At 40.6% G+C, this 16023-nt stretch overlaps 1 protein-coding gene across 3 annotated transcripts in view; it reads right to left on the bottom strand.

Annotated features, from left to right (window-relative positions):
- Positions 1–8229: 8229 nt before the first annotated feature.
- The window catches only part of MBD5 (methyl-CpG binding domain protein 5), a 437846-nt gene continuing 430052 nt past the window's right edge, over positions 8230–16023 (bottom strand). For all 3 annotated transcript variants that reach the window (XM_078070760.1, XM_036064765.2, XM_036064768.2), the window contains 2 exons: positions 12940–13015; positions 8230–10005 (listed from right to left, as the gene is read on the bottom strand). In XM_078070760.1, coding sequence (XP_077926886.1) covers positions 9934–10005; positions 12940–13015 — 148 coding nt within the window. In that variant the 3' untranslated portion in view covers positions 8230–9933. The remainder of the gene's footprint in view (positions 10006–12939; positions 13016–16023) is intronic.

Below are 16023 nucleotides of genomic sequence, written 5' to 3'. Positions count from 1 at the left end.
GAACAGGAGCCTTTGAGGGAGGGGCCTTTTTAACTTTATCTCAGAGATAAGACACTCTATAAATACTTGATGAATGAACAAAAAAATGACATCTCTTTGAATCTTGGCATTATCTGGAAGTATGGAAATGTATCCACATTTTTAGAAGTCATCATTGTCCATTTGGTTCATTCTTTAGGCTTATAAAACCTCTACAGCTCTGAGTTCAGATGAGAAATCCACCATGAGCCAATTTCCTTCTGAGCTGGGCTCCTCAAGAGAAAGTTCCACAGGATAGTTCAGTCCAAGATTACTAGGAAAAGTTTGTCTTTATGCCTTGAAAAGACCTTAACACTTGGATCTGAATACCTTATGACTTCATTTGTACAATGTTTTGTTATTCTCAAAATGCCTGCATAGGTATGTTCATGCAAACTTTGTGTTAACCCTGTGGGGCAGGTGGTGTGATACCAGCTCCCCTGGGGACAGATGAGAAAACTCAGGTTGAAGGAAGTTAAGGCACTTGCCCAAGGTCACACAGCAGAGCTGGGACTAGAACCCAGTTGAGCTCCTTTTCCACAATATCATAACCTTATGAACGGGCTGCCTAGAACTACACACCTTGGCTACTTGTCAAGAAAGCCCCAGAACATTCCCGAGCCTGGGAGTGCACGGAGTACATGTGCACGTGCACAGTGAGGGTGCCTGGCCCAGGTCTGTGAGCATGGGTGTGCCCTCTCATTCCACCCCGAGGGGTACAGGCAGCACTGGGCCTCCAGTCAGGCCCTTGCACACCGGGTCGGCAACTGTCCTGAGCCGGTGACAGAATCGGGCAGTGACTTGTCTCACATCCAAACAGACATATTTAATAGACACTTTGAACTTATAGAAAGATGGAGGTTATTCACCTAACAAAAACATGGATTCCATGTTAGTTATCAGATACCCAGGAATGCTTTCTTTCCTTTACCAGTTAAGGAGGCTTGAGCACACAAAGTTAAAGAAGAGAAACTGGGTCCCCCTTCAGGAGCTCCCTGTGATGGTTCAGTTCCATCACTGTCTTTTGCTCACTGAAGCAACATATTCTGACTTCCCAGTATTTTGTCACTTAGGGTGATCTCTGAAGGTGGATGCTTACGCCCCAGGCATAGTGTCAGAAAATCCGCTGGGGTGAGAGAGGGAAAAAGAAAGACTTCTATTTCTGTTCAGTTCATCTCAGTGTTTCTTAATTTCAATTTTGTGTGTTTTATAACACACATATGTAATTCAGTAGTACACACAGAACACACAGACACACACACACACATTTGTATATAGTATGTCCTCAAAGTTTGGAAACCACTGCTTCACAACAAGGAAATCTATGCCACACCTCTCTGGTATTTTGTTCTCCACTCAGAAAGCTATGAGCTCCTTGTGATGGCCGTCACCATGGCCTGATCTCTTCTGGCTGACCTGGTTGCCTTGTGAAGCACAGAAGCACAACGCACACACTTTCTCTCCTCCCAGGATGCCCCACCTGCTCTGTGATCGCTTCGGACATTTGGGAAGAGCTGGAAAGCAAAGAGAAAGGGGAGGGAAGGGTCTCTCTTTGCCTTTGGTGGCTCTTGCTCAGACCGACAGCTTATCCAGAGCGAGCCAGTGCATTTCCCCACTCCAATTCTCGCATGCTTTCTTCTCCAGCTCCTGTGAATGTTTGCTTCCCACTCTTTGCCAAATAAACCAGAACAGTGAGACTCAGCCTGAAATCACAGCCTCCTGAACCTCCATGCTTGTTTTGAAATTTGAACGAACTTATTGATTCTAGATAATCTCCATTTGATTGGAAAAGGGGGACAGAGCCTGGAAAAGGTCACAGAAGATTGCCTAAGGATATCTTCCCTAATCATTAAAGCTATTTAAGATTAACTTGGCAGGGAAAAACTATGTTCTGGGGGGAGTCAGTCACAGCCCAGGGACCAAAGCCCCTGGCAACTAGACCCCCTAGTCCCTTTCCCACATGCGTTGTTCTGCAGCGGCCCAGGACGCTGAACAGACCGGAAACCCTAAAGAGGCCCTGCCCCTGGGACCTAAGTATTTAGCTAAATCTACTCCATCCGTGTTTAACAAATTCTGCCCCTTCTTTTAGCAAGCGATGACTAAGAATTCATAGTCCTGAAAAGTCTAGGTACAGTATTTAGACCTAAACTTCCAATTTAAAAATAAATAATAATTCTTAATAGCACTTGAAAATACTACCACTTCAGACTATTTGTTCTTTCCTCTCCCCTTTTGAAAGCACGCCTCAGTGTATTATTTCTTTTCATTTTCTTGTTAGTCCTCCGAGTACAGCTAACTCTTGGATAGTTACAAACACCTTCCTCCCACCCTGCATATTCTCAAATCTTTTAAGAACTCCCTGAGTCTTGCTTGGTTCAAAGTCTTGCTCCTCTCAAGAGCACCCATGTTTAAATCAGGGAAGACAAATAAATGGTTAAATGTGACTAGCAGGACCCTCGTAAGTGATCATCCCACAGAAGACTGGATCTTTCTTTAAGACAAGTAAGGGCTCAGTCATTCCCAGTGAGGCTCAGCCCATATTATTAGCAGTAATAATAATGACAATATCTAGACTTGCATAGAATTTACTCTATGCCCGACACTCTTCTAAGTGCTTCACAAAGATTGGTTTATTTAATCCTCAAGCACATTGATGATTCTATTATCCCTTAGTTTTCAGATGATGAAACTAAGGCACCAGGAGGGTAATTTGCCTGAGGTCGCACAGCCCCTGAATAACTGGTTTCTCATCCTAGGAATCTGGCCCCAGGATGTTTTTAGTGATTTGTCTTAAATCATGGAGTCAGTGGTAAGGACTGGGACCCAAAATTTTAGTCTCTTAAGTTAAACATGCTCTTTCTGTACTAAGCTCTGCATTCCCAGATTCGATGGATTTTAAGTCATTTAAACGTTTCATACCTTGAGCTACTTATTTGAAGAGCCGGTCCTGACTTCACTCTGAGGCTGAGGGTTAGAAGTTCTCTTTCTGCTCTGATTGCCGCAGTCAATGCAGTTCACTTCTCAGAGAAATCATTTTCCAGACCAGTTTATTAGAAAACCATTTTGTAGGTCCATGTCTGCATGTGGCGTTTTGGACAGTCGAATTCATCTAAGAAACACCCTGGGCAGAAGCTCCAGAAGCTCAGGGCTGGACCGGGAGAACCAGAAAAGGCCCCCATGACAGTTTGCTTTGGGCAGAGCTGCCTCGGAGGTAAATACCACTCTCCTACCTTTAAGGGCTTCCTGGAGAGACACAGCAACTCTAGACACAACTCCTCCTTACGTGTGACACTTTTCATTGGCAGGAAGTTCCCTTTCCTGATCTAGATCTTTCCTGGGTCGGCTTAACAATGACCATTCTCTGAGGGCCTGCTCTGTGCCAGCACTAAGAACTTTGTCTGCATTATCTCATTCGATCCTCAACCCCATGAGGAAAGTGCTACTATCATCCCCTTTTGTAGATGAAGTTAAGCAGAGGTAGTTTAAATAACTTGCCCAAAGTTCAATGAGTTAGTGGCACAGTCTAGATTTGACTGTAGATGATCCTTCTCCAGGACCCAGTTTGTAAATGTTACAACGGGCTGCCTCCCTCTTGAGGGTCCATCTCCTGTGTGCAGGACCCCGTGCTCCTGGGAAGGGCTATTTGCTGGACTCTGGATCATAGGATTGAATGCCTGTTATTGCACTGCCTGTTGTGTGATTTTCTTTTTTTAACTGATAAATTAGCTTTAAAAAGCCCTTATGTTCAATGTTCATTGAATGTAGGAGGTGATTAATGTGGTTGGGGATACTTTCAAGGGTATGTGCATAATAATGGGCTGGAATGGATGATGAAAGACCATTGTGGTCTCTCCTGCTGTGGGGCAGAGGTCCCCGTAGCCAGATGGCCTTGTCCCGGCCCCCAACTCCCTGTAGTCCACTTTCCGGTGCCTTTTCAACCCTCAGTGCTTCCCTGGCACGTGTGGCACCTCGTGGGCTCCCGTGCAGCTTCCTGTTTCCCGGCGGAGGTACGTAGGAGGCGGTTGGCCTGCCGAAGATCTATACCTGACTTACACTTACCTGTGCATTCTGGTTAGCAGGCCTTACTTGCTAACACTTTAACACTTTTCAACACTTCAATGCTTGGGGATTTTAAACCTCCCCAGCCCCGGATCATCAAAGTAGAACCATTATTGGTCTGCCAATACAGCGCTAATTCGTGGGAAGGAAACAGGGAATTGATGCTGTTGGCAATAACTATAAGCATGCTGAATAGCACTTATTTAGGATTATTAAAGCGAATTTACACACATAGATTTATATACGTACCTCAAGACTGGGATGGAACTTGCTCAACAAATGTAATATGAAGAATTATGGTGGGGCCCAGAACACCAACACACTCCCTTACCCTTCTCCAGGACACGCACTTCTCCTTTGCCTGAATCCTATTCATCTCTCCCGGGTCCTCACTAAGCTAGGTCAGGGGCCTGCCTTGGGCTTCCCAGCCCAGGCCTGGTCACACTTTATCGTACTTACATGGACCACTGGCCAGCATCTTGGGCTGCTCTGTGCGGGCAGAGAAGGGGGTCTGTCTTATTCACCACTGTATCCTTACTGCTGCACACTGGGTGTCATAGGGAGGAACTCAAGAATATTTATTACATGAATAAATAGACCAATGATATCTCCAAGATCTACTGAACTGCTTCCATCAAAACTTATAGGAGGATCATGCAAAAACTACTGCTACCTGAACCAGCTGCTAGAGAGCTGTTAAAATATATACATAGCACGGTCCCCCGCAGCCAAAGTCCTCATTTTGACCCAAGGCAGGCAACTATACTATTGTCAAGAAGCCTTCTGCTCACTGAAGCTCCTTACACACAACCAAAGTGGGTTATTAATCTTCTTGTAAACTGAACCAGGATATTTAGGTAACTTTCCTAAGCCCTGCATGGGACTTCTCAAAACATGACTGTCTTGAGGCTTATGAAAGAGAGTATCAAATGTGCTCAAAATGAAGCTGAAGCTAACGGATTCACTTCCTTAATGATGGACTGAGAAGCGCTACTTTGGCGTGGGTTTTGTTTTGGATTTTGATCTAGGAATCAGTTTCCTGTTGATTACAGCATGCAAAACATGCCAGTATTTCACACAGACATATGTTCCCTAACTGATTCCGTTAAGGCAGTGTTTTTTAAGTCTCACTTTGTCCCCTCCTCCCACCCTCCACTCCCCACACCCCACCCCCAGGAGACATTTGGCAATGTCTAGCATCATTTTTGATTGTCACAATATGGAAGGGATGCTACTGGCATCTGGTGGGTAGAGACAAGGGAGACTGCCAAAGGTCCTACAATGCACAGGATAGCCCCCACAGCAGAGAATGATCTCACCCAAAATGTCAATAGTTCTAGGGTTGAGAAGCCCTGCATTGAGGTCACTCTGTAGACACCTTGGTGCACAAGAACTAGGCCCTGTTTATCTGTGTAGTGCTTTCCAAGATGTGTGGAAACAAAGCAGAAAAAAAAAAGTTAAAAAGCAGTAAGAAGGCTGTGGCTCTTCCCCAGCCTATGATTTAGAAACTAAGATGCACAGCCTGTTTCTAAAGTAGAATAATTCCATTTGGGGAGGTTTCCTGGGTAGATCCCAGTCCTGGATCAAAGAATCTCCTATGGAAATATAATAAACGGCATTTAGATGGAATTGAACAGACCCCTGCGTGTGAAAAGTTTTGGTGAATTCAAAACCGTATTTGTTTTCCACATTGAATATGTTCAGGTCATTTTCTTTTCCTAATAAGATAACCATTTGGACAAAAATATCCACTTGAAATGCAGGTGAAATGTAAACTGCTACTCTTCTACACAGACAATCCAGTGTATTTATACTTAATCCATAAAGGCATGATGTTACAAAACACATTTGTATATTGTGAAGCCATCTGGCATCAAATTTTCCAATTTATAGACAACTTTGTATTTACATAACAAATTATTAAATCAACCATTTTTCCGGTTTATAAAAGGTCGCTGAGGTACACACACAGTGTGTATAAAAGCAGATAAGGCTGATAATACATATTTACAGTAGATACAAATTAATCTTTCATATTTGAAGATAATGCTTTTTATATATTTTTTCTGTATCAGACTCCCCACTGTTAGCAGGATTTCCCATGCTTGAGTTGTTTATTGCTTTTTGGCTCACTGATTTAATATTCACTTCTGGGTTGTTTACACGTATGAATTACTAATGTTCTTATCTCTTTGGCTAATGCAAATGTGATAGAGTGAATGAAAGAAAAAGATAAATTAATTCAATATTACAGTTCTGGCTGGTTATCATTTTTTCATAGCCCCCAAATGAATGAAGTAATGCACAACTCATTTTATACACTACATTTGAAAAGTCTTGAGACTTGTGTTACACCATTTGGGCATAAACGGGCAAAGTAAACAAGGTATCAGATTTTCAGTAAGGTCTAGAATCTTGGCTTTCTCGTCAGAAAGAGCAATGTCACTAGCATCTTAAGCATCTTAGATTTTTAAAATCTCAGTACAAAACCGCTTGTGACTTACAAGGACACATTGCAAACTGCAGAGAAGATTACCAAAGTTAACTAAAATGTGTTATCACTGTCTGAAATGAAAAAGGAGTCACCTCATGGGATAAGTCAGTTGAGAATCTTCATAAAACTTACAGAAAACAAAATAACAGCCCTCTGCTGTTCCCACAATTGTGCAGTGTTATGTTAAAAAAAAAAAAGAAGAAGAAGATTGTGTTTACTTGAAAAACAGACATTGCAAATAACTCAAAGTCAGGGTCCAAATACAAGACTAAAAGTGGCCCATGATCTCACAAGGGATGAATATTTTTAAAGCATTTACATTCACAATGAGACTGAAAACTACAAACCAAAAAATATTCCTTTAAATAAATAAAAACCCTGATAGCTTTTAATGCTACAAATGAGACAAATCAAACAAGAGCTGCTCGGTTAATTTTCATTCATTTGAAATAATCTTTAAAAACTACTTAAAGGTGTAGTTTATTCTCCTTGTGCTTCCTAAGACTGTTAAGGGACACAAAATAAAATCAGATTTTCTTTTCCAAGAGGGATATTATGTTCTTTAAAGGAGCAAAAATTTTTCATTATTTCCATTGTCAGATTTGTTGGGGAAAAAAAGAGTTTGTTTATTTTAGGGAATAAAAAATGTAATAATGTAGAAGGGCTAGCCTTCATTTTTAAAAAATGAATTGGCTTCAATACAAAGAGAAAGAAATGGCTCTATGGGCAAAATTCAAGTATGAGTGACCAATTTTTTAATTGTAAAGTAGGTGCAACATTTAAAAAAATGTTACAGCACTGCATGACCTGTAATGCTAACAATATTTACATTAACTGCTTACATGAAACCATAGAACTGTAAAAGAGAGGGGAAAAAAGCTCATGTGGACTGAAACAACAACACCTAGCATCCACATCAAAGCCGTAAGGAACCAGTGAAATCATGGGCACAAACATACTTTACATGGTCTACTGATGTAAAGCGCACATGGGTGGGGAAGCACACACCTAATTAGCTTGAACTATCTAAAAGAAGGCTCGGTGGACACAAACTCAGTCTAAAGACGGACAGCAAGGGCTAACAAAACTTCTACATATCAACACACACACACAGACACACACACAGACACACACACAGACACTGCAACACACAAACACACATATGCGTCTACCTGGGAGTAAAAACAACCATGTAGACGAAACAGTAGAAAAGCAGGTCGGTGGCAAAAAATTAAAAAAAAAGGACATCTATGGTTTAAACATACCGAACACACAAAGACATATCAACAAACTACACAAAAGATGACTCGGGGTGACTGCATGGGAAGGACCGGCAGGCTATGCCACGGTTACATGAAAGACACAATGGACCTACCCCCAGAAGGAAGGGCTCCTGCCTCCAGGCCGAGAAGCCCAGGGTAGCCGGTTGCATTCCATCAGGCTTGGGGGTAGGGGTGAGGGTGGGAGTGGAAGGACAGCGAGACACAGGAGACCGGGGGAAGAGCTGAGAGCTGTTGCTATCAAAAGTGAGCCCAGATGGAGTGCTCTGTGCTGTGGCCCCAAGAAACCAACTGGAAGAATGACCTTGGTCTCCTTTTTCCTGAGTTACTGGAACTCTGCTACATCGTGGGACTGAGGAGTATGGGGGGTGGATGAGAGAGGAGAGATAACAGAGGTGGTGGGCATTTGGGGGTCCGGAGCCTGCTATCGAAAGGCTCCCAGTAACTGGAGGTTTAAGCTGTTGAGTGAACCCCAGGCTAGGGGACAAGGCAGGGAGTGCTCTTGGGGGAGTTTAAGGGTTTGGGGGTGGGGGCTGGTGATTCTAAGAATAAAGGGATAATGGATCCCTTCTTTTGACAATCCATTAATGGAAGTCAGGCTGGAGGCCTGAAACTTCACTCAAGTGCATGGGAGATAGGGTTAGACCACCACCACAAAAATTGTGAAAAAAAGACGGAAGATTATGTTGTGCTACATTTCTTATTAATAACCTTGTACTTTACAATGGCTCACAGTTTTAGGTTTGTATACTTGTAATGTAGTATTTTCTCTCTACATTTGTTTCACATTTTTTTCTTACTTAATATAATATAAATAATTTGGTTAATAGATTTAACCTGCACATTTCAGCCACATTAATATATATAAGAATCTGTTAATGGTATAAATAATTCTTTAAATAAAATAAATCTGATATGTTACATAATACTGATAAAAAATTACCATTGCTAATAATTTTGTAAGCCACCTTCACTTCTGAGTAATACTGATGAATGGCTATGAAACCTGCTTTGATGATTCGTATTTCTTCTTGCCACTACAAAAAAACTGAATTATAATCAACCTTACTTCTGATAATGGGTTCGAAGTGGGGCTTTTGCCTCCATGTATGGAAACAGAGAGTTTTATCTTGTCAGGTCCTGTCTGCAAACAGATTCCACTCTGAGTGTCAATGGTGGTGCAGCATAAGCTAGCTAGATCAATAGGTGGCTATCAAACGTTAACTACAGAAATGACTGAGTAAAATATTCCATCTAAGATTTTTTTCTTATAAAACCTATTCTACTTTAAAACTTAGGTAAAAAAAATATGCAACAAATGGTTGCAGTTTCTGAATTCTTAATTTAGACCTGTGAGCCCTCATCCCTTTAGAAATCTGCAAGGTTTTGATTTCCTAGGCACCCGAAATCGAGTCCAGTGCTGCCAGGCAAGGTTCATTCCAAACAGACAATATAAATGGACACTCGGTGGTGTGCAGTGTATGTCATCATTCAGGTACTACATCATCATGCCTTTTCTCTGCTGTTAAATACAAAAACAGCATCTGTTACATTATCATAGAAAAGCCTTTAGGTTGTATTTTTATTTATCACTTTACACTGGTAGTCTCTGGTAGGTGTACTCCATAGAAACCAAAGAATTTTGTACACTATTTCTTTGTACAATAAAAGATAAAGTGTGCATTAGGTACGCTTGTACATGACAATATTGTACAATATTTACACTTCTGATATCACCATGAAATTCTGTATTTTCTATATACAACATTGAAAAGTCTTCCGAAACATTTGGACATTTCTTATAATCACAATTTTAGCATTATAGAAAAAGTTTTTCAGTAATCTCTTGACCGTTTATCATTCTCATCAGTCAGGGGTTTTGATTGGTTTTCCAGCCTTCATTATCTTTCCTGTTCAAAAAAATATTGTATCACTGTTTCTTTTAGCACCCTGTGGTGGTGGTAGCGATCTGCCATAGCATAAATACTGATATAACAGTGGATATATCAATACCTATCTATAGATAGATTTATCTGTGCACGTTCCTTTAATAAACACTGCGCATTGGTGGAGTAGTCCCTGTTATCTGGAGATCTTCCTCCTCTTGGGTTTGGGGGGTCTCATTTGTCTGTCTCCCTGTGGGATTTGGTGAACCTGGAAATAAAGAGGTGGAAAAAAAAACAACAACAACAACAGAGGTTGAAAGTACAAACACCATACAATTTCTGACAAAGAAACAGGGGAAAGAATAGAGTCCACCTTTCCTTTTCAATCACTGATATTATGGGGCATTTACGTTTTCTGTCAAGACCCCAGATCTCAGCATGCCCATGGTCACTACAGAGAAGGAGGAATCCTAGGAACTGATAAGCAGAACAACACTGTGAGAACCCCATAAATGGTGGGACTCCCAAGAGGAACCGGAGAAAATCAAGTGTGGGAAATGCAGTGTGCCTTTGCTACCCTTGCTGCCCATTTAAGACAGAAATAAAGCCTTTCCTGTTAGCGATCCCTAGACCACCAATTTCAGTAGAGTCTAGAAAAGTGGAAAAATACATACCAAACATGTTTTCTTCTTTCCTTCATCACCCGACTTATTTTACCACTACTAAGGAGGGTCAGAACCGTGGTAAGAACATGCACACAGCTCAGCCCAAGGAAGTTTATTCCCGAGAAGACTTGCGGAGTGAAAACGAGAAAACCACTACCATCTATTGGCAGATCTGAGCTTGTATAGTCTGGGACGAGCAAGTAGTACAACTCATCTGTAGATGCTAATGCAGAAACTGTAGTAATTAGGGCTGTGTGTCAGACTGAGCAGGGGTGGAGCATGGCAGGACACGATCACCAGGTATCAGACAGCAAGTATGGTTCTGAGGGGCAGAGGACAGGTACTAGGGAGGTGATCAGGTGCCCCACATTGTATGTGGCTACTGACAGGAGAGGGCAAGATCAAGACCTAGGAAAGGCAGGCTAGTCCCAAGGCAGTGGTGTAGCTAATGCTTAACAACCAGCTCCCTATGGAGGGACAAAAGCCTATTGTAGCATTTGCCAATTTCCATGGTGTAAATACTTCCACCATAGCCAATTTCAAGGCTACCAACATAATGTCACAGAACTCATAGTTAGGAGATGTGCCCAATCAGTTCTCAAGGTCCACTACAAGTTGGCTTAATTGTACATTTTAAAAATAATGTTTAGATAATAGCAGAGGCCAATGCTACTCAAAGTCAAATGTAAAAAGCTTTAAAATAATTAAATTTTGAAAGTAACGTTTATAAGTTTCTCAAACTGCCTCTTCCTCCTAACCTGTCCATATACATTTTTTAAAACCACTAGTTTCTGATGAAAAGCCATAACTGAAAACTTGTTATAATTGAGGAAAGAAGACTTTATTCAAGACTGCAAGCAAATCTTGGTAATCTGTGGACCAAATGTGGCCCGAAAAGGTATTTTGTTTAGTTGTATGATGTTTTAATGCTTAAAAAATCGTTGTCAACAGTAAAAAAAAAATGGGGAAATTTCAATTCCAGACTTTTAGCATCTTATGAAAAATTGGAAGAGCTTGCAGCTCTGGCATAATTTCCCATACCGTTGAGATCTGCTGGAGCGTGGAAGAAGGAGCTCCTTCTGGAGAGAGCATGGTCTCCAGGTTGCCACAATTCCCACCAGTCCTGACTGCCTGCTGGCCACAAAGGCCAAATGTCCTGCAGCAAAGACCAGCAAGATGCTCACCAAACCCATTTTCTCTTCTTCCTGAACAGGCATATCGTCTATTACATTTCCCAGTTCATTTGAGTTAAGAAACCCATATAATGGGTTCAGACGAGGGAAATCAGCAGAAGTGATGAGCCTATCGTGGCAGCCCTCTGCATATACTCTTCTCCCACCTGCTGGATGGATGCATTGTGACATGAAGGAACACTCTGAGGCCCTAAGGAATGGTGGGCACTAGATGGAGGAAGAAGAACCTGAGTCTCTGAATGACTGTGTGCAGCAAGCCCTTCCCCAACCAGCACCACACTAAAGTGAGCAATAGCCTTTACTGTGTGGAGCCTCTAAGGCAGCCTACCCTGACTTCTTGGATGGCATTTCTCAATCCCCTTGAGTTGCTGGTTTTCTCACAGCTGACTCACTTTACTTATTGATAGTATTTGCCTGGCCTTAGAAGGTATTTTAGACCTTTCCTAAATTCTATCAGGACATATAACATCTTAGGGTCTTAATTCACCCATCTGCAAAAGGATGGGTTGGATCACAAAATCTCTAAAGCCCAAAGCAACCCCAACATTCTGTGAATCTATAAACTATATCTGTCAATCAGTATAGCCACTGAATGGGTTGTTAGGATCCAGATAACCTTGTTAACACAAAGTGTTGAGTAAAAGTAAAAGAAATTAGCTTTCATTGCTGAATAGCCTTAGATAATTTACATTTTTTTAGAAATTACCAAAATTATATTTTGAGTGTCTACACTGGCCAATATGTGAATTAGAGGACAATGATTAAACTTCTCACATGCAATACTATTGTATGAACAGTTCAGTAAAAATGTAAAGAAAGAATAGACACAACCTCTCAAAAACCAGAGGTTACAGTGTTCAATAATTTAACAATAGGATTTTGTGCCAAATATTTTCCTTTTTAGCTAACAGTAGAAAGGAAACAAGAGGTCTGAGAGGTCCGTCCACTCTTGATCTTGACCCTATTGTTCAATTTCCCTTTTTTTGTTCTATGGACAAAGGAAAATTTGCATTATTGACAATTTAGGCAGCAATAGTGACCACTGTTATTCAGAGTCAAACACAGAAACCTGTGGTTTGAACTCGAATATTGTGCTGCTCACATTTAGAAAGTATGTTATGTGGGAAAAATGAGTTATCTCAGAAAAAAAAGACATAGTTAATACTACTAGGTTATTTTTTCTTAAATTACTTTGAATCTTTTCTGATATCAGTCTTTTTTTGAGCCTAGTAATTTAGTATTGCTACGTGAGTTGCTTGTCAATATTTAAGAGACTTTACCAAAAAGTGTAATACAATTTATTTTCAAAGAAACACAGTATAATGGAAAAATAAATTAACTTACAGTCCCAGACATTTTGTCCAGTTCACTCATGGCCTCATGAATAGCAGCTTCTAAATGGTTATTTAGCTTTCCACTTCTGGAATTAATGAAAACAACACACCAGATTAATAAATTAAGGAAACAAAGTCTCAATTTAATCCCCTAATCAGAAAACAGAAGTACCAATTCCACCAAAGAAAGTCAATTTATATTTACATATGAAAAAGTCAGATGACAAATGCTCTGGGATTCTCACCACTGAATATTAATAATAAAGTCACTGAACAAGGAAAAAGTGGAACACATGATAGGGGACAATGGATTCTTTCCTCTTCCACATGCTCCTTCCCCCGTCCGATGCTTTTGCAAGAAAACTGGGCCACGGGTCTCCTTTCCCGCAGATGCAGCTTGTCCTCCAGGATTCCAGCCTCCCTGCATTGCCTCTTGTTCGGGCTCGTCTCTTTCTCAGGCAGCCGGGCGGTGCAGCCGCGGGGAGGCTGGAGGGGCTGAACTGCACACTCTGGCCACTAGGGAGCTCCCTCTGCCCTCTCTGGCGCATCCTGGCTTCCAGAGTTGAGCAAGTGAAGGCTGAAATCTGGTGTGCCTAAGCATGCACGTTGCACGTTCTAGGTGGGAAACAGCTTCGCTTGTCATGCCCAAGGCTCCCTCCATGCCTGGGCCCACCACATTTCCCCCCAAACCGAAATGACTTAAGTATTTGAACAGATAAAGAATGACTATCTCAGAGTATCTATCACTCTGAATTTTTTTCTCTACTCAGCACGTGTGGCCCGAATAATACAAAAGGGTACCTCTGCTACTATTGAAACTATAGGAAGTTGTTGAACTACTTAAAATCGGGCAAATCCACACTATCCTATCCCCTTCTGTAGTTATGTACCCTTTGTCTACTCTAACTTATTTTTTCCATTTTTATGCATATAAATAATAAATAAATATATTATCAGGTATTCTGAGTACTAAGGTGATTCATTTCATTTATCTTGTCACGACAATTACTAGAAAAGGTGCAGAGATAAACCTTTTCATAACAGGCTGTCAGTGTGGTTTTCCAAGAGTTAAGTCCCACCTCAGCATCTCCACGGAGATTGGAAATTTGCAGTTGTGGAGGAATTTGGCTCATAGTCCCATTTAGTTTGGCTCACATCGTGTTTAAAAACATATTTGAACTTTAGTGGAATGCCTTTAGATGAGGCCTTTCGGTTTACCACAGCCCCCACCAGGTTTTACCCTCATACGCCGGGACTGGACAATTCACACATTTAGTTTCTGTGTACACCCTGAGGAGTATACTGCCAGGCACATCATGCATGCTCCACATATTTACTAACTAAAAATTTTGTCCAAAGCTAACACGACGTCTTGATATTTTGGGAAACATACATGAATTTAAGTCAGTTTAACTGAAAAAAAAAAAAAGGTTAATGTAATGGTTTTAACTAAATTATGTGGGCAATACAGCACCAACTCCTTCTTCCCACCTTTTGCTGGCCTGTAAGCCAGCCTCCAGCTTTTACATTCTTCCCATTTATTTTTAGAAATATAAACAATGCAGAAAAGTGCATAGAATAAATTAACCCCTAACAAACCCACTTTGAAGAATAAACTGATAATAAATTACCTACTTTCTTTAAGTCTTTTTAATAAAAAAAAAAAGCTGAAATTCCCATTTGTCATCAATTCCTAGTCCCATTCTCTCCTCCCCTCTTCCCCAAAGGCAACTATGTTGTGTATCTTTCTAGTATGTTTTTATATTTTTAATTTTTAATTTTATTTATTTATTTGAGAGTGAGTGAGAGCACAAGCAGGGGGAGGGGCAGAAGGACAAGCAGACTCCCCACTGAGCAGGGAGCCCCAGCAGGGCTTGGTCCCAGGACCCTGAGATCATGACGTGAGCCAAAGGCAGACATTTAACTGACTGAGCCACCCAGGAGTCCCTGTTTTTATATTTTATATGTCCACGAACAATACCTGGTATTGTCTTTTTTGTGTGTGTGTGTTTTTTTTTAATATACACACAAAGGTGTCCATCAGGTATGGTATGGTATATATGCTATTCTGCAACTTGTCTCTTTCTCACTTATTACTGTCCAAGCACTGAGCACTGTCCAAGTTGATATTATAACCTATTCATACACTCTTTTATTTACCTACCCATTCCAGTTTTAAGGGACCATGAGCATCTTGTGGAGTCAGTCTGGGTTGCTTTCCCAGTGAGAAATTTGCTATGCCTGATGCTGAGTGACGTGAGGTGGGGGTGGGGAGCAGTCTGATCCCAGAACTCCGTAGGCCATGTAAGCTTGTCTGGGGTTGGGTTGGGGCCCCATTTATGGGCTGTTTGGCAAAGGTCTTGACAGTATCACACATCTCAATAGTTGCCTAACAATATTACACCTTGAGTAATGTGTTAAATAGATTTATCTTTACTATTTATTTTGTATTTAAAACAATGCTGCTAAATTTCAAAAGATATTTATGTTATGGATATTTATTATAATATGGGTTTACAATCAACTGTGTAAAGTTCTAAATGTCTAAAATGAAGGTAAAACATTTCAATGAAAAACCATTAAAGAATTTTGGTTTTCACACTTAATAGCAAAAATAGCTACAATTTATTGAAAATTGTCTAGGTGCCAAGAATTGTGTTAAATCTTCATATATATTATCTCAATCCTAACAGCAAGCTTATGAGGTAAGCATTATGACAACTGTTTATATGCAATACTTCATGACTTTTTAGGAGAACTGGTGAAACCAATTCTAACTTGATAATGAAGAAGATGGATATTTAACTACAAATAGTTTTTAAAAGTAATAAATTCAAAGAGGCATGAAAAAATTTTCCCTATTTATGAAAAATTGCAATAACATCACCATTAAAGTATAAAAATAATTTAATATTACTTGCTGAATAAAAAGATAGAATTTAGGACTTTGTGATCTCCTTCTTCAACAAGATGTTTAAAATGTTTGTAAACAGCTTGTATTAATTTAAGCTAAGTTAATAGTGTTTTTCCTTTAACAAACTTAAGTAGTTAACAGAGGGAGAAGTGACTACTTGTGGAAGAGAGAATAGATACA

This window comes from Halichoerus grypus, chromosome 4, assembly GCF_964656455.1.
Source record: "Halichoerus grypus chromosome 4, mHalGry1.hap1.1, whole genome shotgun sequence".
Lineage (NCBI taxonomy): Eukaryota > Metazoa > Chordata > Mammalia > Carnivora > Phocidae > Halichoerus > Halichoerus grypus.
This window is presented reverse-complemented; position numbering and strand designations above follow the sequence as displayed.